The sequence below is a fragment of the Colletotrichum abscissum genome, assembly GCF_030869225.1.
Source record: "Colletotrichum abscissum strain IMI 504890 chromosome Unknown Scaffold_2.1, whole genome shotgun sequence".
In the NCBI taxonomy this organism is placed as follows: domain Eukaryota; kingdom Fungi; phylum Ascomycota; class Sordariomycetes; order Glomerellales; family Glomerellaceae; genus Colletotrichum; species Colletotrichum abscissum.
The window spans coordinates 887,830-913,152 of record NW_026850098.1 but is presented as its reverse complement, the minus strand read 5'-3'; the positions used below and the strand labels follow the sequence as shown (position 1 = coordinate 913,152).

The following is a 25,323-nucleotide window of genomic DNA, read 5'->3' as shown; positions in this document are numbered from 1 at the left end:
ACATAGAGAGTCTCACCTCCAGCCTCGTTGCCGATGACGACAGTTCCGCCTGGAATTTCGAAGCGGAGAATATATAGGAAACGAGGGCATATTAGCGTACCACTTGCTTTCAAGATGACCAATCGAAATAAGTTTCTCCATTTTGGGATTGTTTCCAGCGAAGCAGAGAGATAGGCTGGAGAGAAGCGATGCTCCGAAGTCTATGTAGTAATGATGAAAGCCTGAAGAAGACTTCGATCATAAGAATGCATTCCTCGTGAAAAGTCTAGACGAGCTGTGTTTTTTTAAAGATCCTCGAAGTACTCTCTGATCGATCATGTAAAGCCTCGCAAGTGCGATGATGAAGTCTATTGTTATCATGAACTCAAGTGTGTATTAGATATTCATATCAGAGCCTCTAGGCATTTCCAGTGATGATAGCAGCCGCCTGCTCCGACATGGCATATAACGGAGCCATGAGATGGGCAGCCATGGGGACAGGCAAAACTGAGGCATCCACCACACGTAGGCCCTTCACACCTCTCACCTTGAACTCGGAGTCAACGACCTTGCCCATGGAGCACGTGCCATGAGGATGCCACGTCGTGACACCTCCCGCTGCCAGACGAGAGTTGAGATAATCGTCAGTGTCATCAAGCGACACAGGCTCAAAAGCATCTGGCGCAGTCTCACCGGCGATGAAGTCCTTGCCAAAAGTGGTGTTCAGCATCAGCTTGGTCATTTGACGTATGCCCTCGCGGTAGACGTAGCGGTCGACCTCGGTTTCAAGGTAGTTGAGGTTGATGATTGGTCCGGTTGCGGGGTTGGAGGATTCGAGACCGACGGTGCCGTGGGAGGTGGGTAGGAAAGAGACTACATTGGTGTAGATGTGCGATCCATCCAAAGGAACGGTAGGGTTCGAGGCACTGTAGGCCTGGTAAATGATAAAGTTCTCAAGGAAACTTCGGCCTGTCTTAAGAAGCGAGTGAGTCGCGGCGTCTGGTGCAGCACCCTCGTCTTCGGCGATGGCAGCGGCAAGGCCTGTCTTGTCGACATCAGTGGACACAACCCAGTCAATCGGGTAGCCGGTAGCGAACTCGGGCTGTGAGAACAGTGGGTTGTTGGAGCCAAGCGCGAGACCTTTCTCGGGGTTCTTGAGCTTCCAGAACTGATAGAATGACATGTGATCCATGAGATTCTTTCCAACTTCGGGTAGGTCGAGCCTGACTGAGATGTTGTGCTTCTGCAGCTCTTCAGCGTCGCCGATACCAGAGAGCATGAGCAGCTGGGGAGATCGGTATGCTCCGGCCGCCGAGATTACGTTCTTGGAGGAGATCTGGGTACCATTGGCGAGCTGAACGCCGGTTGCCCTCAGCTCCCCGTTGCTGCAATTCTTGGCAAGGATAATCTTCTCAACCAGAGTGTCGGTTAATACGGTGATACCATCGAGGGGGTAGATAACTGGTGTGAGTTCACGAAGACCGTTACGTCTGGTCTCGGTGAGCTCGGCGCGACCAAGGTTATCGCCGGCGTTGCTGTCGAGGTTGGGCAAACCCGTAACTCCGAGTTCTTGCCAAGCCCCCGCAACATCGTCGCGGAGGGGGTATGATCGGCCTGTGGATGTGACGGAAGCAACGTGGAGAGGACCCCCATTGCCGTGCTGAGCGGTACTGTTGGTGCTGAACCAATCCTCGGCCTTCTTCATCCAGGGTAGTTGGCTATCATAGCTCCATCGCGAGTCGCCTACGATTTCAGCCCACTCATCATAATCCACCTTGGGGCCACGAGTATAACCACCTGGGTACTATTAGTATTTCGAGTCAGTCTCGAGAAAGTTCAATGGCTGCTTACAAGAGTTGATCGCGGCGCCACCTCCCAAGCCTTTGCCCTGGTTGTAGACAAGACTGCGGTCATTGAGCGCGGAGACAGGTTTAGTCGGATACTGCCAGTCGAGCTCGCCACCCATGAGGTTCGTAGCGTTGGTGTAAAGAATGTCGGTACGCGACCGGGTGTCTTCGCCAGCCTCGATGAGGAGAATGTTCAGGGAACTATTGTACTCCAACATGCGGCTTGAGATGACAGAACCCGCGAGGCCACCGCCAACTATGACGTAGTCCCAAACTGTTGAAAGCATCTTGACCTGTAGTTTTTGAGTGCTAGATGTATGATGAATCGGAATTATGTAGGAGAGGAGAAGGGGGCCAAGAATGACTCGGGGGGGTGGTCTGGACCAAGCGAAAGGGCCTCGAGCATCACCAAAAGGCTGCAAGTACAGCGATGTAGCTTCGGGTTTATATCCCAACGCCAGGAGGAATACGCTTGCTCAGGCCCTGCGAAATATTTCGGCCATAGTTCCCCAATATTGATTCCCGGGAAATACCCACAACCGGGCGCGTGGTTTGGTTTAGGTCTGAAGACTGCATGTATCCGCTTCTATTGCATGCGCAATCTCGTTCATTCTCGGTGGTGTGTTGTACACGCAGAGCCATGCTTGTGCATCCTGAATAATGTGTGAGGCTTCTGAAGTGACTCCCTTCAAAGGGCCGGAGGACCGAAATAAGGTTACGTTGCAAAATCCTAACAATATTTTGACATGTTGGAATTGGACCGAAATCAATGGGCACACGACCGGTCGGGAATCATGTCCGAACGTAACCCTCGATGTCTTCAAGGCTCAAGTGCAGGTTCTCTCCAACCGCATATAATGTGGAACGTCATCCCTGCTAGCCGGCTTGGCTGTTTGGAGACAGGGATATTTATATGAGCGGGTGAAGAAGTTTGTTGGTTGACAAGACCAACGTTACTTCTCACGAAAAGCCAGCCATCTTATTTTTATTGCCAGAGTATGAATCATATTGAAGTTCACTCTACACTTTTACGTACAGGTAGGAATAGGATTTAGTATCATCTGAACGTGAGCGACGCACCTGAAGTCTACTGACAGCCCAAGTGATGCCTACCAGCATTTCTGTCCTCAAAATCGATGGAAAGCAGAAAGTCGCAAGAGATATTGGACTTTCGTTGCGACTCGCAGGAGCAAATTCAATCATGTTCAACCGCCCGTCTTTACCAGGATCGTTTGAGGCCCTTGGCCTCCGGGAGCATCCAGGATGTTCCGCGCTCAAGAATTTGTCCCCAGTCCAAGGTCCAACATGGCCCAGCCCACAAGGCCCGCTTGGCAACCAGGGACCTCAAAAACTGCGCAACACCAAAGCAACAGAGTATCTTGAGGTGACAACAGTTCTTATTGGCTCAAGAGCCCTCCAAGATTTCGTTGGTCGTACGATCTATCTAGGATGAAAAGCAATACTCAGGCGAGCAATGTGACGAATATCATAGGCATTCTGCCGAGATAGCCTATGGTTTGACTTACAGGGCTGGAATATCGATTTTTTGAAGCCGCGAATGATAGGGAAATTTGCCGAAGTATCGGGTTCAATTACTAACCTATACCCCTCAAGAACCTGCTCCTTTATTATGATTCATGACGCAATGCAGAGGAATTCTGTCTTGCAGACATGAGGTAACTAACAATCTGCAACGTTGTCGTCCTCTGATTCAGCCACTTATTCAGGTTACCTCAAGAGATATGAGCAACACCGGAATGTGCACGCTGGGCTCCGCCATCCTGTAACGAGTTTGTCTCCCTACTACATGGCGGGAGGTACAAATCCCAGGAGCAAATCAACAATCACAATAGTAGATAACTGAAACATTGAAGACTGGAGGGATCAATAGAAGGAGCTAGTGCATCATCATTGTGTCTAACGAAGGTATTCGATGTGGCATGCCCCTTGCTTTACGATGGAAGTCGGAAGATGGTTGGTTTCGCGAAAAGGTCGCGCGAACTGGCTGCGCCGCCACGCGCGCCTCCCGAGTGCAGCTGGCCGTATTACCGGGTACGTGGCTTGCTTATCGTCAAAGAACCCAGGTTTCCGGTAATTGCTTGCGAAAAGGAACAAAGTTGTAGGAGCGTTGCATGTCACGCGTGGTTTGCAGAATGGACGACTTTTAGAACCCCCTTCTTGGTGTAAGTATATTCGTTTGTGTCGCGAGCGAGGTGAATTCAATTGAGTAGGTAATATAGATTCAGAAATCTGGCAAACCACTGTATGTGTTTTGTCAGCCTTGGTGAATAAAAATCTGTGCAATGTGCTGTGAAGAGCGCTCTGAAATGCTGCTTGCGCAGACCTCAACTTGCATAACTATGACGACCTGCCCAATATGGGATAGAGTGAGCGCAACAAGCAAATGATCCAATACTGAAGCCCTGTCACAATTTCGTCGGCTCAATGTGTTCAAGGAGGGTGAAGGCTGCCAGGCACAGGCATGACAAGAAGGATCTGAAGACTTGGCTAGAATCGCCAGGGTCAACGTCTCAATGCAGATGCGTCCCTGACTCCCTGCATGGTCCCCATTCGTCATCCGCCGAGATGGAGTCATGCAAGTTTTGACGAAGATAGCTGTGCCGCAGGAACTCACAGGATAAGACGTAATCCCGATACCCACACCAGTCGTACTCTGTCAAGTCTGTCTGGGATTGAATTCGAAGTCTTGTTGAAAGTACCGACTTGATTTCCCCCGCCAACCACACAATTGTTACAAACACAACAGCTTTGAGAGCGTGACGACAATGGCTGTCGATTCGGACCTCTCTCGGATCACGACAACCGTCGTGACACTAGCAGCAAACCCAAATGCTACACAGGTGATTTATACCAACATTGTGTTGGTGACACTCGTCACAGTATGGACGGGGCTGCGTTTGTACTCGCGAAAGATGCGCCGGGTTCCATTTGGAGTTGACGACAGCTTGTACATGGTAGCGCTGGTATGAAACGAGGACAAATCCGTGAACACTGGGGTAATTAATAGACTGATCATGAATTCGTCAGATACTGTTCTACGCCTTTGTAGTCCTGCATTTCATGAGTACGTATGGCATTGACTACCTGTTGTCTTTCAGTCTCACCAGTAGAAATGTATCACATTTGTGTCGATGCATGACTGACCAACAAATCTCAGTGCTTTTCCTCGGTGGTGCAGGCCATCACGTCTCCGAGCTCCAGCCGTGGCATATTGAGAAGTTGATGAAGTTTGGGTATGCTAGTCAAGTGGTCTACGCTGTGTCTCTTGGGTCACTTAAGATCAGCATCTGCTGGATGCTTCAACGCATCTTCTTTGTCCGCCCGTTCAAGGTAAGCAATTGAGACCCGCGTCAGAGCGATCGAAATTCCCTCATATCGATGTAGACTCAGTTCATTAACCAGCGACTGCCTGGTCAACAGATTGCGGCTTGGGCAACCATGGGCTTATGCATTGCTTGGACTTTGATGACGATTCTCATTGGGTTACTTATCTGCAGACCCATCGCAATGCAATGGAATCCAACGATTCCAGGGGGAGTTTGCGGTGATCAGATTACAGCTTTTGCTGCTGTGGGCGTGGTCGATGTTATCGTCGATCTGATCATCTTCATTCTGCCTATCCCTATGGTGCTGAAGCTCCAAGTTTCCAGTGCGCACCGAATCGCACTCATAGGCATCTTCGGAGCCGGTATCCTGTAAGTGAAGCCCAAAGCTGCTTGGCCATAGTGCGTTCTATTCAAGGTCGAACCAATCATATTTGAAAAAATTCTAATAGATGAGCTTGCTCACAGGACAATCATTTTCGGAGCCCTGCGGCTTGCTTCGGTATTCAGCGTCGACTTCCTTGACTTCTCCTTTACATCGCCGAACGCTATGGTGTGGAGCTCAGCTGAAATGGGCGTCGCACTCATGGTATCGTCGTCACCGATCCTCCGGCCCGTCTTCGACCGCATCTTTGGCCGATTCATCAGTACCCTTCGATCGAGTGCAGACCGAACCAATCCCCATGCGAAATACTACAATGGTGGCAAGTCTGGAGCGACGGGACCTCGTACGTTCATCTCAGCCTCAAAGCCTCACTCCCGAGGGGCTGGTGGGTTCATGGTCATGACCGACTCGGAAGAGAACCTTGAGATGGATGATATGCATAAAGAGACGGACAGTAAGGTCATCGGGGGAAGGAAAGCGAGCCATAAGCGTTCCGAGTTTGGCGAAATGCAGGGCGGGCGTGCTATGAGAGATGATGAGTCGACGGATAAAATTTTTGTTCGCACAGAAATCGTCCAGAAGACGGATTGACAAGTCACTACAACATTGAAGATTGTGTGCAGCAAAAATAGATTTGGCTACTCTGCAACCATTGAGGACCAGTGGGTACATCAATAAGAACACCGGCATTATAGGCTTAATGAATTGACCTGCGTCTTCTGCGCTTCGTCTGAGTAGCCTCGAACTCCTCCTTGACCAATTCAAGCATGCCATCAACAGTCAAGATATCAATGGCAACGCCAGCCATGCTCTTCGCGACCATAATGGTCTTATCGAATGCAGCCCGACTGCCGGCAGCTACCTCAAAGGCAGCAGTATGAGGGCCGCCAGCTGGGGCACTGCCATTCTCGTTCATGATTCCAAAGAAAGGGCTAATCGTGGGGAAGTCCTTGCTGACGTTTCCTTGATCGGTGCTACCACTCGGTTCGCGCAGCTTATCGACCTCGGCGTTGGGAACCTCACCACCAAGCTCGGTGAAGTACTTTGACCAGGAACTAGCCAGAATGTCATTGGACACCATGTTGGAGTAGCCGTAGGGGCGCTTGGTGACGTTGAGCTCAGCACCGGTGGCCAAAGCACCGGCTTCCCAGCATTTAATGATTCGCTCGGTCCACTCCTCCAGGGCCTCGTCCTCGGCGGAACGAATCTGGAAGGAAGCCTGCGCAAGTGCGGGGATGACGTTGATGCGTGTTCCGGCCGAACTGATGATGCCATGAATCTTGTCGGTCGACCGCGTCTGCTGGCGGAGGAGAGCAATAGCGTTGTTAGCCAAAACCAGGGCGTCTTGAGCGTTGATTCCCTCCCAAGGGGAAGCGGCGGCGTGAGCCTCCTTTCCGTAGTATTCTACTTCAAAACGGTCGGTTGAAGTTGTGATCATGTATGGGGAATCGCCGCTGTTCGTGGGGTGAGAAATGAGTGAGATATCAATGTTGTGGTCTCTGAAAGCGCCAGCTTCAAGGAGCTTGACCTTGCCACCAAGACCTTAAGTATGGGTGAGCCTTTGCGTCAAGGGCATGATGCACTGGATGTGACTTACTTTCTTCAGCAGGAGTGCCAAACAAAATCACCTTACCAGGAAGGCTTTCGGCACGCATGATCTCAGCGGTAGCGAGCGCTCCTCCGACAGAGGCTATCGCAATGAGGTTGTGCCCGCACGCGTGCCCTAGTCCAGGTAGGGCATCTGCCAAAACCAGTCAGCCTCGAAGCGAAAGATCCGCGTTCGTGATAGACTCACCGTATTCAGCGTTGAAGGAAACCACAGGTCCCTCACTCGATCCTTCAAACACTGCGACGAATGCGGTGCTGATATTGTAGATGGATCTGGTGACATTCCACCCTTCATGGGATTCCATGAAGGAAGTGAGGAGTTCATGGGCCTTGATCTCTTCATATCCCAACTCGGGATTGTCGTGGATTTCCTTATTGATTGGCCATAACTCATCAACGATGGAATCGATGTAATCAGATACGTCCGAAAAGTAAGGGCTCGTTTCGCCGGTGCCGTTGCTTTGGCGAGGAATCACATTGAATGCCACAGCTGAGCTAATACCAAGCGCTGCCACCAGCACCGTGAGAGGTCCTTGGACACCCATAATGTTCCCAAATAAGTGAGCAGATAGAGATGACGAAGTGGGAGAACTTGCGTTCGGAATTCGTGGCTACATGAGTAATAGGTTGATGTGTTTATATGTATGTCGCTACCCAGGAAATGCTCCTCCGCTGTTGACAGACTTTTCTCCCTCTGCACATGGTCCCGTAGATGGAGACAGCTACCCCCCGCCAAAAACTTGACATCTTGGCAATTACACGAATAAAGCGCTCATCGGCTGCACGCCGAGATATGCCATTCGTTGTCTAAAGAAGACGAGGGGTCTGCGGACATATGCCCAGCTTTGCGAAAGAGGAGAGGGGCTTTTCATCAGCAGAATGTTGACAACTTGGACCCAATGCAATCTCCACTTCCTTCTAGAGATACCGGTCTTGGCAGAAGGGATAGGCATTTTCTACCACATGTTCATCACGCCGATATGTCATCCGAGGGGCTTGGTCCGGCTCTCCGGGAGAGTTTCCATGTCCGATCGGCTTTGCAAGAACTTGGGGCCCCGCGTACGTCTTTGCCGTGGAAAAGTCGGTCCACCCTGCTCCTGTCTGCCTCCGCGTTGTCACCAAACGGCATCGAGGGGAAGTGGTGGGGTCGGATCCACGCTTGGCAAGTAAGCTTAAATATAGCCGATCGTCAAAAACTTTTGCCGACGGCTATCTTCGCAATCATTGCCAAGGAATGGTAGCGTTCTCTGCTGATTTGTTCCACTGACTATCAGTTGTGGGTGCTGACAGTGGTTACGATATCACGTCATGTAATAGACCTGTTGTCATCAAGATTCCAATACTCAACTGAGTCTGCCAAGAAACTCTCACCGTCATTTCGGCCCTTTGACCTCTTGTTGACGACACAATTTCTTCTAGTTTTAATCACTTGATGAGGGAAAATTACGATCCAATGGGCATCAGGTGCTCCCGGCACTGCGTTGATAAGTATGGATCAACTCGTGTAATTTGAGGATTTGAGCAGTTATTAAGAAGAAGTTGTCGATGGTAATGCTAGCTGGCAACCTTTGAAGCTAATGCACGTATCTGAACGAGACAACCCCTTCACCACCATGCCCAGCTTTTGACCCTTTGATATGGGTATGGCTTGTGACACCCAAGCGCTCCTCTTCCTCAAAATTCTCATTCTGTTTCTTGAGGTAATACTTGATCGACAACGCTACACCTGCACACACCAAACACGCTCCAGACATGACCGCCCCACCGGCGTAGTACCGCGGCTTCTGGCTGTCAGGGAACATGTAACTTGTGTAAAAGTGCGCCACCCCAGCAGCCATAAAGTTGACAATGGCTAAAGCAGCAGCACGTTTAGCTCTAGGCCGTGGAAGAGAAGAGCTGAGCCAGCTAACGCATAGGTTGTAGGGCGCGTAGGAGCCGGAGGTCATGAGAAACATGGAGAAGTATCTTCCACCGAGAGATGGCACAAACATGGCCTAATCGATGTGAGTTTATGAGATAAGGGTTAAAGCTGGTTTTGCTATACTTACCAAGAGGTTTCCAAGCAGAGCAAAGACCATTGGGACAGCGATGTGATAGCCACGTTCGTCCTTATGTGACGCGTGGAAAGATACACACAGTGAAACGATGAATGCGAAGAAGTATGGCGGCGAGGTCAAGAGAAGCGTTGTTGTTTGGCCGTAGCCAAGAGTTCCCACAATTGAGGGGAAGAAGTTATTGAAACTTTGCGCCGTGATCAACGCCATTTGCTGCACAATGAAAAGGTAGAGTTTGGGATCGATCAAGGCTTGTTTGAGCCCCCAGAAGATCGACTCTGGGTCTTCGTCAACAATTCCTGCATTCTCCTTGCGGATTCTCCACTCCTGTTCAAGGTTTAGTAAAGGGAAGTGGGTAAAAGTGTCCATATTAGGATCATGTAGGACTTACAGCGTAGAGCTGATGCTCTCGTGATATGAAGAGATGCTTGTTTTGTAGTGGATAATCTGTGAGCAACGGCAGGAGGAGAAGGGCAATGACTACAGTCATGGCGCCTTCAATGATAAAGAGCCATTCCTATGAGTTATCAGTCAGGCTTTCATTGACGATGCAGGTTCTGGCTTTCTAAACTTACCCATGAGGGTCTGCCTGCCTTGCCTTCCATCCCAGAGGTAATTCCCGCGGCGATCAGTCCTGAGAATGCCGTGGCGAGCATATTTCCTCCATATAGAATCGCGATTCTCGGAGGCAACTCCTTTCTATTGTACCAGCATGACATCAAAACAAAGACGGCGGGTAGGAAGGGGGCCTCCACTAGGCCAAGGATGAAACGAACTGCTGCCAGCTGAGCGAAGTTGGTTGTGAAGCCCTGGCACATGGATATAATTCCCCATAAAGAGGTGATGAGGCAGATGTAGTAAGAAGGCCTCACTTTTCCGATGATGAGATTTGAAGGAACCTGTGTGATGCAGTCTTGTGACTAGGTCAGCGTGAAGGTTCAAGATGGGTTTGTGAGGTCGACATGATCGCGACTTACAACCGACATAGAACATCAGAAGGCAAGTGTTGTATTCGGCATTTGTTATGTTAAGTGTCTCTGTGAGACCTGTGATCTTCGCACTTGCTATGTTGTTCCTATCGCTTGAGGGTCGTTAGCAGGGAAAGCATGAGTGAAGTACTTGGCCAGTGTTTCTAAACGTACAGAATGTTCAGGAGGAACAGAATAAACACCGATGGCATCAAGGTGAGATCAAGACGCCGTGTTAGACCTCTTTCAAGGAGCCTTAGCTCACCGGCTCCCATGTGCTCTAGCTCCTGAGGCAGAGGCAACTCTTCTGGCAGTAGAGTCTGCCGTTTCTCTGTATGCTCGGCATCTTGCTTCTGTGCTTGGATTGCTTCAGACATCGTAAAAGCTCCAAGCCCTGACGGAGCAGTTGGTAGCCGTGGGTTTCTTCCAAAGTGGCAACGTTATGCTCAAAGTATTCAGCCGTACTATTTAAACAAAACGAAAGCCGGGAACGTTGTAGGGATTGAAGCTCCGGGGAGAAAGCCGGCGGGATGCCCCTGTGACGCTGCCTCTGATCTGGGGCCCCGGATTCTTGGCTTGCGGGGGAGGGGACGGATAGCTCCAGGGTTGTCTTTCAACACCGGGATACGACGTCTGCCCCGACTTTTCCGAACATCGGGAAGAATGCCGGAGGAGTGGTTTGCTTGGATGGAATACTGATCGGCGATCATGGCAACACCAGCTAGAGTCGATTTGAATGCAAACATTGGACAAGATTGGAAAAGATAGGCGAGGAGAAATATCTTCGGGAAGAGCTCAAGAGATAATCGTGATCTACGGAGATGACTCGAACGCCTTCTGATTTACCGGCGTCAACGGCTTGCCAACTGTAGTGCCATCACTCCCGACCACTTCAACGATGTTTTTCATCGCATTCAGCTCAAAGTTGACTCGTGTGGTGATAGCCGCTCCGCCGTTATGACACGTCAGAGTTACGTTCTCCATATCCGCGAGTGTCTTTGAAACTTGTGGTTCGTGATAATGCACATCCAAGCCAGCAGCTGATAACTTCCCGCTTTGTAAAGCCTCAATCAAGGCTTCTTCGTTGACCACTTCGCCTCGCGCCGTGTTGATGAGTCGAGCTCCATCCTTCATGGCCGTGAAAGCTGCCTTATTGATCAAGTCATGCGTATGAGCATTGAGCGGAGTATGAAGCGTCACGCAGTCTGACACAGCCAGGAGTTCGTGTAGAGTCGGATGGAAGGTCGCTTGCAAGGCTTCCTCGACCTCTAAGGGTGATCGCACCACATCGTAGTAGTGGATCTTCATACCCAGCGCAGTCCTGGCTTTGTACGCGAGTTTTTTGCTGATGTTCCCAAGTCCCACGATCCCAAGTACATGATCGCGTGGGCTCCACGATATACCTCCCACCAGACGATGCATGGCAAGAAATTGCTCAGGATCGCACGTTCTTGCCGCTCTCTGTGCCCTCCAAAAGTTGCGAAAGACTGAAAGGATCATGAAAAGTCCCGTGTCCGAGACGGCTTCGTCGCTGGCACCTGCGCCATTAGCGTACCAGATCTTGCGTCGACCGAGGGCATCGACATCAGCCCAGTTAAAACCTGCTCCTGCGGAGGCAAAGATGCGGACTGATGAGGGTAGGAGGTCGATGAGTTCGTCATCCCACTGGCCCATCTCGCCGCCGGTCTGGAAATGAGGGCGGAATATTGCGGAAAAGTCGCCAAATTTCTTCTCTTTGAGAGCTTTGATGAAAGATGCTCGGTCCGGTTCCTCGTTGGGGACAACGGTGAATCGGTCTGTGAATACATTCTTGTAGTAATCGTGGTTGTATTTGACATCCTCGCCAAGGCGGAGGACGATGGGCCTATTTTCAGCCATTGTCTGAGGATGCTCCTGGGAATTCAAAATCCGTGAACAGCCGTGGAAGAGATATCTCCGGACGTTGTTTGCCGAAATAATAATTGGTTGGTGATGAATCCTTGGTGAGACCAAAGTTTTAAAATGCCGACCTATATCGATGAGAGAAGCTCCGAGACAGTCATTGATGACTGGTAATTTGCAAGCGCCCATTATGTGCTCATGCGGATTAACAGCATGAAGTATTCAGATAAACAGAAGTATTCTGGTGCGATGTTAACCCCCGCACGTTATTCCCAGCAGGATGACGATATCGGTGAGAAAGCCGATGCATATCCGCCAACCCACATCCCAAACCGACGCCCAGTGACAAACACCGAGGGTAACTTATTAAAAACCAATCTGCCTCTTTTTGAGCAAGGATACTTGGGATAACTATTTAATTATGCGCAGAAGAGAGTTGTTCAAGTCAAGAACTCATAAATTTACTGCAAAAGCTGTATTGGGACTCGAACTACACTTCTTTTTGCCTCTGAGTCCCCGAGGAACCACCAGTTTCGTCATCAGACATTCGTTAATTTAGGCCTCTACAAACTTCTCATTAGGAACCTTCATAGTCTCCAACACGGTTGATGCGGAACGAGGCTCCAAACTCTTCTTGACGGGGTTAGGCGCGGAAAACACCTCCTCAAGCTCTTCCAGCGTTCTGTGGTTAGTCTCCGGGAAGAAGAAGTAGATGAAGATTGCCTCCAAGATATCCCTAAAATAAAGATTAGAATTGACAAATGGAACTCGAATATCTTTGACTGATGAGTAACGCACCAAAAGACGAAGACAAGGTAAAAGTAGTAGCCAATCTTCTCAAATGCAGGGCCAGAACTGTAAGCAAGCACCAGCGAGATAGCCGAGGAGGCGAAATTGCCGACCGCAGTTCCTTTGGCACGAGTGGAGGTGCTGAGAGTCTCGGCAATGTACATGCTCTGCTGAGCTGTCCAGCCCAGAGAAAATACGACACCAAACAGGAAGACGAAGGCGATGGTGGTATTGGCAGCGTTGGTGTTGCTCGGGTCATCGACGGCCATCTTGGATGTACCGGTGATAACGGCGAAAGTGACGGAGCAGAAAAGAATGCTGTAGATGAGCAAAGGTCGTCGGCCTACGCGGTCGGTTAGGCGGGCGCCGATAACACTACCAAGAAGGCCGAGAATGCTGTTAACTGCGTTGAGGGCTAGGACCTTCTTTTCGTCGGTGATTCCGGCTGTGTTCATCATTGTCACGAGATAGTAGCTGGACAGAGAATTTCCGGAAGCCTGGTGAAGATAAACATCAGATCCAATCGCAATGTCGGTGTTTCAGCGGCTTAGAAGGTCTTACCTGTCCCATGATGGCCATACCCAAGACGCAAATCAGTCTTCTCCGAGCGGAGTGGGTGTTCCACAACTCGTGGTAATCCCACCACTTCTTATCACTAGCCTCGTTCGAGATTTGGGCCATCATTTCCTTCATCTGCAATTGCACAATCGGATGGTTGGGATCTTTTTCACCGTGGAGCTGAGTCAGAATCTTTGCTGCCTCTTCATGTCGGTCGTTGGCTACAAGCCATCTGGGCTATTGAGTTTAAGGTTAGTTGAAGCGTTGACCTTGAGATGAAGTTGGCTGCTTACACTTTCTGGCAAGAAGAACACAAAAGCGACAACGATTCCGGATGTGACCAGTTGACACCAGACGGGAAGACGCCAGCCGCCGTCTCCGGGGATGAAAGAAGCGCCGTAGGCGACCTGTTTGACCGAAATCAGTATACTGTCGAAAGGAATCAAGCTCTTCCGACATTGTAATTGCTTACCCAGCCTGCAATGAAAGCTCCAACAGGCCTATCATGTTGTTAGCTCAATGGAAGATGTTGATTCACTAAAGTCTTCAAGGGTTCTCACCACATGCAGTTATACAATCCAGTCAGGGTACCTCTCCACTGTTTCACAAATCGTCAGTGTAACTTCATCGGCAATTCTCAATATTCGACTTACCTTAGGGTGAGCAAGCTCGCTCACGTAGGTTGGAGCAGAGACACAACAAAATGACACGCCAAAGCCCAAAACGAAACGTCCACCTAAGAACTGAGGGATGTGGTTTGCAGTAGCCCTAGATTGAATTCAGTGCTCCAATTCAAAGCTCGAATAGTTGGTTCGCCTTACTGGATGCAAGTGCCGATCTAGGATACCTGTCAGCAAAGTCCGCCTTAGGTAAAGGGTGGGGATGCCCATATCTCATTGACTTACAATGATGAGCAAAGCGCCGGTAAACATGCCCCAGCGTCGGCCAAGAAGGTCATTGACGGGTCCCGTGAAGAGGATGGCACAGACCGATCCGACATTGTACATCATGAACACGATGCCGGTCGAAGAGCCCGAGGTTTTCCTGCTCCTGTATCAGCCTACTTCTCTCCACCAAGCGTTGCTACTACGGAGTGCTCACATATCAAAAGTTCGTTGGTAGGATGTCATTCCGTTGAGCGATCCCATGAGTGATCCATCCTGTTGCATTCTGTCAATGATGCAGGTCGATATTGTTCCGCAAAGTCAAGGCAAGCTTACATATCCGTTGAGGGCACCGCAGCAATACGCCACAAACAGCACCCCATAGAGGTTGAACATGGATTTCGTCCAAGGGGAGTATTTGCCATCTTCCACCTCGTGCGCGATCTCGTGTGCAGCAACGGCTGCCACTACAGTGGGAGGCGCGTCTTCCATGACATCGCTGCTGGCGAGGTCCCGCTTCTCGTCGCCGCCGGAATAGGTCCGTTTCGTTGGCTCAGCCATTCTGGCAGTCAATTTTCGGCAAGGATCTCGGTGTCTGGGTACTTGAGGGCCAGTCCGATTCGAATATCAGATCTCTGGAGTCTGGGGGACATGGGGAATCCAGTCACTTCCCGCGATCGATGCAGACGCGATATCGCGCTTATATACGTCTATGTTTGCGCAGCTCAATGGTTCGGTTCCAAACTTCTCAATTCCTCGGCTGCAACCAAACCACTCCGTCACCCAAGACCAGCAGCGCAGCAGCCAAGCCGGCGCAAGTGGCCTGTCAGACTGACTCTGGCATCACGCCCGTCGCGTATCCACATCCGTGGGTTCACTTTAGCACGGAAGAACACCTGAGCTATCCCCGCATTTCCTTTCTTCCCCGAAGTTGGCTTACCCCAGACCGCGCGATTCCCCAGGTCGATCACATGAGAGGCGCCGGTCCGCTGCGAAATCCGGGTTCAGTCCGGCAGTTTGCGGGTAGCGTTCTCGCTAGGAAATTAAACCGGATTCCCGAGGCGCTTCATGATTGGAGGGGGTATGGCAGGCATGGCGAAAGCCGTTTAGCTCCCGCCTGGCGATCCAGTACACAGTATGGGGGTGGCTGGCTAATCGGCTCCGAGTGCCCCGGCTTCTTGAACAACTGAACGATGAAGCTGGTCGATAGCGGCATGGCGTACCTTGGCGTGCCGCGTAACAACCCCTGCGAGTGACTTAGGAAATCCCGTTGACTGTCTGATGGCTCTTATGAGCGGTGACCCAGTTCATTGGGACGAAACTGTCCGTCGCGCTATGGCGAGCCATCCAGCTGGGAGAGTCAGATCCAACATGGGAGCGAGGTCATAGTGTCGATGAGGCGTATCCACACCGGGTGCAGGCCTGCATAGTTGAGGTATGCGACTCGAGGCCATGTGGAAAACCTTCTCCTCCTGAGAAGCGAAATTCGGGGTTCCACAGAACACGGCGCCGGTCAATGAACTGGTCCAGGCAGCTGTGAACACCGTGAATGCTGGGTATCACGTATACGTTCAAATTCTGAGATCAGTCAAAAGCTGCCGTGCAGCACTTGCAACATATATAATGCACATTCGATCAGTGCTCAAATAATTGGCTAAGGCAGAAAAGGCTCGAACAGCGTGACGAATCGCGAATAGATGTAAGCCAGGACTCAAAACCTTGATTCCTCGCACCGACTTAGTACCTACGTTACGTACTTACTTTTGTAGGTTAGTATATGAAAGTAGTCACTTCCGACTTGAGAATGATGAGCTTGCCAACTTCAACTTGTGGGGGTCTTGGACTTCATATTCCCCTGTTCAGACGTGATGAGTTGGAAGGATTCCTAGCGCGTCGAACTATCTGCCTCCAGTAGCCCTCTTGGCACATATTGGAGGTAGATGTTCTTGCATTCGGGAAAGCCGGGGCCCGAAGTAATGTGCTTTGTCGTTCTCTGAACATGGCAAGCATGTTCCTGTTCAATTGCGACTTGACGAAAAGGTGTAGATACAAAAAGGCATTCCCAGGAAGTCTTTACCCGTGACAATCGACTCCGGCCGGTCTCCGTGGGACCATCACCCCGCATGAACAGATGCCAGGCACCCGGCCTCATTTAGTCAAAAAGCGGAGAATGCGGGCCTCTTACACTCTAGTCAACGGGGCTTGACAGTGGCCTCATGTCGACACGACTTTTGCAACGCTTTCCCTCAACACAGATGATCTGAGCACGGTATTCCCGCCACCAAGCACCAGGTATCTCCCTTCCCCGGACACCACCGTTCTCTCGATTGATACTGCCTCCGAAGTTGAGTAAGGAATCTCTCGAAAACCTGGCGGCTTGGGGACGAGTATACGCTTCGGGGATTGAGCCTTACGTCGCTGCCGTGGCCCCAAAGATCGGCGGAGTCGTCGTGAACCAACGCATCAAAATTTCCAGTCCCACCTGTGACCTATGGGGCAGGTAAAGAATCATGTCAGGCGTGTTTAGTCTAGCAGTATTATGTTGGAAATGTTACTTACTAGTGAATCGAATTGTGCCCAGTTTATCATGTTGAAGAGTCCGACGTGAAAAGCACGGAAAGGATCGGCAGAAAGGCGCGCCCTCGGCAGCTTGTTCAACAGCAAGTCTCGACCCGCTGGTACCACCCTCGGGGCGTAATTGAGACCGCCGGTATGGCACAGGAAGGATCTCGTTGTTCTCATTTGATGTCAAACAATTTCCAGCGCGGGGATTTGAGACAGGCGCGAGATACGTATTGTTCCGCAGGACCTCGAGGCGCAATTCTTGGAGGACAACACCGTAGCGCTGCATAAGTGATCCATTGGTTGCAATACTTTCAATTTGAGCATGGCATTGAGAAGCAAGACGGAAGCAATCCAGGCAGGTCTCTGGTGTCTCGGTACGTCGCTGGATTGCGAAAACGTAGAGTATAACCACTGCACTGAATCCGTAATACGAAACGAGCTCATGTGTGTGAGAGTGTGAAGTACTAAGTTTGATTCCCAAACAGAAAACAGCAACTTACAAACAACGTACTGTAGAGCTCGCCGGCATCGTTGATGTAGTTGACGTGCTTCGTGATCTCTGTGGCGGCGTCCACGCAAAGCTGAACATTTTTCCGAATCTCCTCATGCCTCAACCGCCCACTGCCATTTTCTTGAACCTGCCCAGAGAGGCTATTAAGGGAATTAATGAGGAATGGTCTGTGAACAAGTATCTGGGCGTGCGAAAAGGCGAGCTGGAGCAGGTCGCTTCGGCTAAAGGACCAGCTTGACATACAAGGCTGAAGATCCGACCGTGTCAAGAAGGTAGGAAATTGGCTCTCGCCATTCGGACAAGTCTTCATTGAACCTTGCAGCAGGTGTGAGGTGCTCCTCAGTTGAAACAGATTTGATGCCATAAAGGCTTCGTAGAACCCTGGCTACTATCCTCGAGGGCCTAGTACTCTTGGTGATTGACCGTAGCTTCCTTGATTTTGGCGGAAACCTAGTTCAAGCAAAACCATGGGATTTTGAATACCTACTTGATTTGCGCAACTGGGGCTGATGTAATCGGAGGACCACTTTTTGTTGAGTCCATCCCACAGCCTGGGCGCAGCTGATCATCGTCAACGGAAAGCGGCAATTGCTGATCAATGTCTTCATCATGGAAAGTCATTGGACGCCCCAAAGCAGCGCTGAGATATTAACCATCGATTCTGCAACAGTCTTTGGCGGCAGAATCGCAAACGAAGAGCCTTGTCCAGGCAATGGACGATCCCCGAAGTTGAAGACCGACGAGTTCAACTATCCAGAAGATTGCACCTTCAGTCTTTCGTGTATCCGAGAGAGAAAAGAAACACCTGATGCAGGGCCTATATAATGGCCTTGTTCATTCGTTTGTGGTGGTTCTGGCGAGTTGCTCAACGAGTTCGTATCGGGGATGCGCGGGAGGTGGTCAATATCCATAGTACCGCGAGGGACATTTGTGATCTCCCCATCTTTGAAGAGAGGCGGGGATTGGAATGTAATTGGCGATTCAATAGCAGTTCTTGAGATTACAGTTGAACTACTAGGAATTGTTGCGACAAATGAACTCTGATGAACACAGGCACTGGAGCATTCTCCGCCCGCGGTCTTCTCAGCAAGGGTTGAGTTCGCACCCTCTATAAAATTCTGCCTTTCGAGATTCACGGCATCGTTATCAATAACTGAAAGAAGTTGACCTCGTCTATAGGCTGCGGTGAATTGACAATCTAGATTGAACTCTGCGCAAAAGACGCACGGCCATGTCCCAGAGCATCGTGTCTTGCGACTGAAGCCAGCATATTAGACGTTAGCCATTGTACAACAAGACTCGACACACCATTCCGTTGTAGGCTAGCGATTTGCACTTATCGCAGGCTCTGTTTACTCATGGAGGCGCAGGATCTCCTCGGACCCTTTTGCGGCCTGTTCGATTCTGCGGCATCAGTTGCCAGTCGAGTCCGGGACAATGATGCGATCGGCGATTCATCTATTGCTTCCTCGGATAGACTAGATACACAAGAGGTTCGGAATCACTTCTGTCAAACCCTGAATAGTTGTTATCGATGATTCAACTCGGATGCACTTTTCCGTCTTTGGGCCCAAGGATGCCCGCTCCCTCGGATGTCGGACGTCTGCCGATCCTAGTCGTACTCCAACATCCGCGGAAAAGGCGGCGTTCCACCCCGCATACGGATTATTGTCCTTCGAATGGCACACTTATCCTACAAATCGTACCCCGCTTAGTCACCTATTAGATGGCCGAATCTTCAAGCGCTACAGTTCGATTCAGTTGGTGACGTTAAAAACATCCCTAATCTCACGATTTGCGTTCAATTACAGCAACGAAGCAGCCAAAAACAGACAAAGGAAGGTGAACCTAAAACCACATGCAGCCATCATGTCTCGACGTGGGACTATTCGGGATATCGTCATTACACCAGTGGCATTTCATGACATGCCACTGCTAAATAGCGTTGGTGTACATGAGCCATTTGCACTACGCAGCATCATCGAAGTTATCACAGATGACGGTTACGGATTGGGGGAATCGTACGGAGACTCAACACACCTGGGCCGTCTCCAACTTGCGGCCGACAAAATTAAGGGCCTCACTGTGTACGAAACAAACTCCATATACCAGCTATGCGTCGAGTCCTTGACAGGCGACACCAGCACAGGCGGCGACGGAATGGCAGGCATGGTGACTACTGCCTCCGTTGCGGACAAGGTTTTCTCCCCATTTGAAGTTGCGTGTCTCGACATCCAGGGTAAGCTTGCAGGAGTACCTGTGAGCGACCTTCTCGGCGGCCGCGTTAGAGACAACGTCCAGTATTCGGCCTACCTCTTTTACAAGTGGTCGGGACACCCTGGACAGCCAGACGACGAATACGGCGCGGCTCTTGACCCTGCTGGTGTGGTAAAGCAGGCGAAAAAAATCATTGACGAGTACGGTTTCAAAGCGATCAAGTTGAAAGGCGGCGTCTACCCACCCGCACAAGAGGTGGAAGCAATCAAAACATTGCATGCGGCTTTTCCGGGTGTGCCTCTTAGACTCGACCCCAATGCCGCCTGGACTGTCGAGACCTCAAAATGGGTTGCGAAGGAACTCGAAGGGATCGTCGAATACCTGGAAGACCCGGCCCCAGAAATCGAAGGCATGGCTGCTGTTGCGAAAGCAGCGTCGATGCCGTTGGCGACAAACATGGCCGTAGTCGCATTTTCTCACTTGCCCACATCAATTCTGCAGAACGCAGTCCAAGTGGTGCTCTCTGATCATCACTTCTGGGGTGGCCTGCGCAAGTCTCAGACTCTGGCCGCCATCTGCGCGACTTGGGGAATGCGTCTTTCGATGCACTCGAATAGCCATCTGGGCATATCACTTGCGGCCATGACTCATCTTGCGTCGGCTACTCCAAATTTGGACTATGCTTGCGATACTCATTGGCCATGGAAACCACGGGATGAGGATGTCGTCGTTGATGGGGTACTCAAGTGGTCTGATGGTGGTTTGAACGTTCCGACCGCGCCTGGCTTGGGAGTTGAGCTAGACAGGAAGAAGTTGGCGCATCTTCATCAACTCTACCTGGATTGTGGGCTGCGGAAACGCGATGACACAACGTATATGAGAAAATTCCACCCTGAATTTTCTCCAAACGTTCCAAAATGGTAGATTCATTATTACCTCATGACTGCATGCACCTTCTCGATTAGACCTAGGAATCCAAAAGCCTCTGATACAATGAATGATGACACAACTTCAGTGCTCATTCTTTTGGAGCTTACCTCCCTGCGAAAATTGTAAATACGCAACTTGCAAGGGGTGTCTTCGAGTCTTTTATAGTGAAACGCCTCTTATTAAGGTAAATAGAATGAGAGTTCCTCGGGAGCAGAATCGGTCCTTGGATAGCATATTGAAATATACATAAGCCTACAGCGTGCTCTACGGTGGTTTGAAGTTAAGGTCAAGTTTACAAAAAAACACCGGACGTGAAGTGGGACTAATCAAAGGAAATATCAAAGCTCAGTTAACACTTGTCATAATCTTTTGCCTTAGAAAGACAAGAGCTCTCGATCCTCGAGCGAACTGTCCCTACATGTCGAGGAGAGGAGGTTTTCCGCCTCATCCGCGCATTTTCTAAACCAAATGGTATTGTCTCCGGCATTTCTGGATCCCCTGCCTTGACCAGGACTTTGCAGAATTCGATAACAGTCCGAGATGTGCTAACAAGCTGAGATGAGCAAGACATCGTGTATGATTGCAGGGGGAGAAAAGATCCTACAGCTCCATCGTGGGGAAGCGGATATGCGGGGAGACTCAACATCTTACTCCTCTCGCTAACAATAGAACTGCACGAACATGCCAGATGTTAGAAGGACTTTCTTGTTTTGGCAAGGTCTTATAGATGTCTGAAATACCTACCTAGTAGTACAACCATCAACTTGCAGTCTCTTTTATCACCCCAGCTGAGACCGCGTCTGCGTCTGTCTGTAAACAGATGTTTGGCCAGGTTCTCTCTGTTATTTTAACTCCAGTCTGAGAGCCTGCCTTAGAAAAGAGAACCTTAGACTGCTCTGTAGGTACGCCATTGTGAACGACATCTCTGATCTCATCAATCTCGCACCCTCTGGGCATTGCATTGTCAGCAAGATGGTGAAATAGAGGGCTGGCCATCGTGGAAACTCGGCTAAGTCGATTCTAATTGGATTAGCGATCAGTCTTGCTAGGTAGGTCTACTCTAAAGAAATCTAGCTCTGTGTTGAGGCTGATGCTAAGTGCGGCCTAGATTCGTGTACGGCATCGATACGGGTATCATTGCTTCAACCATCGCTCAGACCACCTTCAAATTATACATGTACGGCCCATCTATGGACAACGTTTCTGTGCGAGCAGGCATTGAACCTGGACATTACGCAGGATACGCCTTTGGCAGTGGTGGCTCTGCCTACTGCATGGACAAGATGTCCCATCGCTGGACATTGCTCTTTGGAGCGTGTATTGGTGTCGCAGGAGCAGTGCTGCAGACTGCCGCCGTGAACCCAGCCATGATGATTGTGGGTCGTGCTTTCTCAGGACTCCCGACGGGTAAGGTCTATCCGCCAGCCCCTGTGTATCTTGCGGAGGTCAGCCCTCCAGAGAACCACGGATTGCTTGTTGGCTCGAAAGGATTGGTGCACACTCTCGGGTTCTTCGTTGCTAGATGGATGGGTTATGCTGGCTATATGATGAAGCTTTCTGGGTCAAACACCATCCAAAGTTACCAGTCAGTCATGTATAACTCTTTTGGGTAGGAGGGCCAGACTGTGCTCCTGATAGGCGGTTTATATGGCTTCATGGCAGTTATCGGGCAGATAATGAACGTTTTCTTTGTCGCCGACCACTGGACGCGACGTACACTATCATTTCCGGGAATTTCACGCTCGCTGTCCTCCTCGCGGTTTTGACGGCCTTCTCGAAACTTTTCCAAGATGACTCGAATCCAGCTGAATCCCATGCCGGTGTTGCGTTCATCTTCTTGTTCGCGTTTGCGTACTACTTCTTCTTCAACAATGTCAATTGCGTTTTGGTAGCAAAGACTTTTTCACTCGACCTCCGTGGCGTCGGTGTTGGCTTCTCAATCTTTACACAAGCTGTTACGGCAATTTAGTTATCTTAGGCGGCACCAGCCGCGTTCGATGCCATCGAGAGGAAGTTTTACTTCGTGCACCGCTTTTGCGGGGATCATCTATTTTTTTTTCCTGCCCGAGACTCGCTTCTTATTACTTGAGGAGGTGGCTGCTAAGTCCGGTGACGAGATTATCAGCCCAGGATTAGCAGTCTAGGAAAGAAAGGTCCGGAGCTGGATCAGCTAGAGCAAGATGCGGGAGATAACAAGCGGCAGCCTGACATATCCCTAGACCACGTTGAAGATTCGAGGAGATGAAGAATGAGCGAGTAAATATCAACGAGCGGGACCTGGGCTCTCAACAGGACATCTTCTGTGCCAAGTATCTCAGTATCTGAAGGTAAATTGGATTTCGTTCTTCTTTGTTCCATCTTGTTATTGTACGCCACGCCGGACAATACCGGAGCGTCTTCTTCTACATATAAAGTGAATCCCGAAGATGATGCCGTAGTTCCATAAATGTTTCATTTCCCTCACAATTAACGCATAGGGTAGTGAGTGCCTATTGATAGTGATAGAGACATGCTGTCAAGCAACCCTAAATAGTCTCTTTACTTCTCCATTCCAGCTAGCCTGAACCTCGCGCCGATACCAGACGCTGTCCTTTGAGATCGCCGAAATTCTTTGGCGAATGCCCAGCGGGCGGACACTGAAACATCTCACTGTTTCCTCCGCGAGCAACAAATTGATGTGTTCCGTATCGACCCCTGCTCGTAATGACATCCCAATGATTAGCAGGCGGTTGGAAATTCGTGGGCATGGAACATGAGGTACCATAGCTACCTTGTAGTCTTCAAGCTCACAAATGTGCTCCCAGTCAGGGAGACTCACATTCGCAGCGAAATAACCCACAGGAGCTTTGCAGTCCGTTCCTCTTCCCTAGGTTACATACTTGAGAAGTAGTCTTTCCGGGCTCAAAGAAGGACCTTTCGCCTCGGTTCGGGATCAATATGTCTCAGACGAGAACGCTGAGTCTCACGATGATTTTTGAAATGCGTAATCCAACCATTCATGCATGTCGACCGTATTGAGGTCTACCTCCGGGATATCCAGGTCACACAGCGTTTCGTGAAGCTTTTCAAGCCCGCTGTGATGCCTCTCCTCCCAGACTCCCAGCCGTCGTCTTCGCCTCTCATCCCGCGCCCGACGCGCAGGATCCTTTTGCTGATATCGAAGAACCCTGTCGAGAAGCCCGTCCATAAGCGACAAAACAAGACATGCTAACCACCCTTTCGCGGTCAGTGAGTGAGGTAGAAGAGTGCTGCTCGGTGTGACTGTGGGCCGTAGTCTTAGCTCAGACATTGCCTCAGTCCAAGTTTGGTTGAGAGTGGCGTTCATAGCTGCCGTCAATGGAAAGAAGGACTCGGGATAAGATCTCGAGTAAATCCGGGACAGGTTGAAGGAGGTGAGGTCTCCTGCATCACATAGGTGGTTGTGGTTAATTTACAGTTATTGCGGAATCACCGGGGTCTAGAAAGTCTAAAAAATGTCCGAACGTCAAGCCACAGCACCCATATCGCGCGGTACAATGTGTCGATGCGTTTGACTGCTGTAGGAGCAAACTTTAAACCGATGAAACCTTGCCGTAGAACTTCAATGTCACCTAGTAGGATTTCGCGTAGTGCCTTTCATCTGAAATGATTTATCTAAGAGACAGGCGTTCTAAAGAACGGTCAACGCTTGAAGAAATGTCTCCAGTCATGGACCGTACTTGACCAAGCACGAAAACAACCGAAGGAAATGTTTGATATGCTGTTCGCGCATACGAGCCAAGGTAGCCATTGCCGAGTGAGGCAATGCTTTGATTTGCCGAGATTCTCGGGCTGAAGTTGGCAGAGACAGACGTGCCGAACAGTAACGTGAGGGGAGAACCTGGGATAATGTACTCAAGTTGCAATCGTAGAATCCGCAGTTGACGATGCGTTTGCTTTAGGTGGGTATTTCGGTAAGCCACAATGGAATGATTGAAATAACAAATACGGATACACGTACTCTCTTCACGTGGGAAACTTGGATACGGATCCACGTAAAGGAATACACGTAGAACAAAAGAGTGGGTATGCGGAAGCAGATCTACACCAATTCCACCCAACTCCAAAAGACTCGCACAGATCTCCGCTCGTCTTCATGCGCAAGCGTTCGAAGGGGGCCCCATCGCCGAAAGCGAGAGCGAGCGGAACACCACGCTCTGACGCAGGTGTGGCTAGAAACGTCAGGGGTGGTTTTCAGCGCAAGGCCAAGGTCTGGAACACATTCTACTCCGTTAGGTAAATCGTCATGGAAATAGAGCACATGTTTACTATGTAAGGTGGGAAAGAAGCAAGTACCACACTTTATTTCCGTTAATGAGAAAAAACACTTTCGTCCCATCGCTTTAACGGCGGAATAATAAGGTGGCACTATTAAATTATTACGTAATAGGGATAGTAATCGCACCTTACAAAGTGCCCGTTACGTACTAAATTACGTATTTATTTTAGATATTATATATATAGACCTTTTCTTTTTATTTATTTTTATTTTAATAATTAAATTACTTTTACTATACTCTATATACTTATTATTACGTATTATAACTTATAATAATTATAAGCCTAGTTCTTAATTAAGACCTTATATTATAATGACGTACTTATTAATATAATTCTTACGATCTTTTTAAAATAATTAACTTATTTATATTTATTTTAACTTAAGCTAAATTAATTAGTTATAATAGTTAAATTAAATAGTTTAATATACTTTATATTATAAATAAGAGCGTTAGGGTTTAAAAATATATTAATTTAAATACTCTAAACTTTAATATATTCTTT

The 25,323-nt window shown here is 49.6% G+C and overlaps 8 protein-coding genes across 8 annotated transcripts; 2 read left to right on the top strand and 6 right to left on the bottom strand.

Moving 5' to 3' along the window:
* Positions 1-397: 397 nt before the first annotated feature.
* Positions 398-2,113, bottom strand: CABS01_00998 (uncharacterized protein; the record flags this gene model as incomplete). Its single annotated transcript, XM_060534378.1, has 2 exons — positions 398-1,776; positions 1,831-2,113. The coding sequence occupies 2 exons, from the start codon at positions 2,111-2,113 to the stop codon at positions 398-400; spliced, it is 1,662 nt and encodes a 553-aa protein (XP_060401456.1).
* Positions 2,114-4,612: 2,499 nt separating this feature from the next.
* Positions 4,613-6,146, top strand: CABS01_00997 (uncharacterized protein; the record flags this gene model as incomplete). Its single annotated transcript, XM_060534377.1, has 5 exons — positions 4,613-4,810; positions 4,875-4,911; positions 5,005-5,177; positions 5,232-5,542; positions 5,639-6,146. 5 exons carry the CDS (start codon positions 4,613-4,615, stop codon positions 6,144-6,146), a joined length of 1,227 nt encoding a protein of 408 aa, XP_060401455.1.
* A 106-nt stretch (positions 6,147-6,252) lies between these two features.
* Positions 6,253-7,708, bottom strand: CABS01_00996 (aminobenzoyl-glutamate utilization protein B; the record flags this gene model as incomplete). The annotated part of the gene is made up of 3 exons (XM_060534376.1): positions 6,253-7,097; positions 7,153-7,296; positions 7,351-7,708. 3 exons carry the CDS (start codon positions 7,706-7,708, stop codon positions 6,253-6,255), a joined length of 1,347 nt encoding a protein of 448 aa, XP_060401454.1.
* A 1,029-nt stretch (positions 7,709-8,737) lies between these two features.
* CABS01_00995 (uncharacterized protein) lies at positions 8,738-10,562 on the bottom strand (the record flags this gene model as incomplete). Its single annotated transcript, XM_060534375.1, has 6 exons — positions 8,738-9,157; positions 9,212-9,544; positions 9,609-9,734; positions 9,793-10,130; positions 10,195-10,298; positions 10,360-10,562. 6 exons carry the CDS (start codon positions 10,560-10,562, stop codon positions 8,738-8,740), a joined length of 1,524 nt encoding a protein of 507 aa, XP_060401453.1.
* Positions 10,563-10,998: 436 nt separating this feature from the next.
* CABS01_00994 (2-ketogluconate reductase) lies at positions 10,999-12,063 on the bottom strand (the record flags this gene model as incomplete). The annotated part of the gene is made up of 1 exon (XM_060534374.1): positions 10,999-12,063. One exon carries the CDS (start codon positions 12,061-12,063, stop codon positions 10,999-11,001), a length of 1,065 nt encoding a protein of 354 aa, XP_060401452.1.
* A 558-nt stretch (positions 12,064-12,621) lies between these two features.
* On the bottom strand, positions 12,622-14,858 carry CABS01_00993 (uncharacterized protein; the record flags this gene model as incomplete). The annotated part of the gene is made up of 11 exons (XM_060534373.1): positions 12,622-12,802; positions 12,865-13,352; positions 13,417-13,650; positions 13,707-13,820; positions 13,886-13,913; positions 13,974-14,011; positions 14,067-14,181; positions 14,235-14,251; positions 14,319-14,457; positions 14,515-14,573; positions 14,634-14,858. The coding sequence occupies 11 exons, from the start codon at positions 14,856-14,858 to the stop codon at positions 12,622-12,624; spliced, it is 1,638 nt and encodes a 545-aa protein (XP_060401451.1).
* A 1,849-nt stretch (positions 14,859-16,707) lies between these two features.
* CABS01_00992 (finger protein) lies at positions 16,708-17,737 on the bottom strand (the record flags this gene model as incomplete). Its single annotated transcript, XM_060534372.1, has 3 exons — positions 16,708-16,814; positions 16,857-17,301; positions 17,363-17,737. 3 exons carry the CDS (start codon positions 17,735-17,737, stop codon positions 16,708-16,710), a joined length of 927 nt encoding a protein of 308 aa, XP_060401450.1.
* Positions 17,738-19,242: 1,505 nt separating this feature from the next.
* On the top strand, positions 19,243-20,514 carry CABS01_00991 (mandelate racemase/muconate lactonizing enzyme domain-containing protein; the record flags this gene model as incomplete). Its single annotated transcript, XM_060534371.1, has 1 exon — positions 19,243-20,514. One exon carries the CDS (start codon positions 19,243-19,245, stop codon positions 20,512-20,514), a length of 1,272 nt encoding a protein of 423 aa, XP_060401449.1.
* Between the last annotated feature and the right edge of the window lie 4,809 nt (positions 20,515-25,323).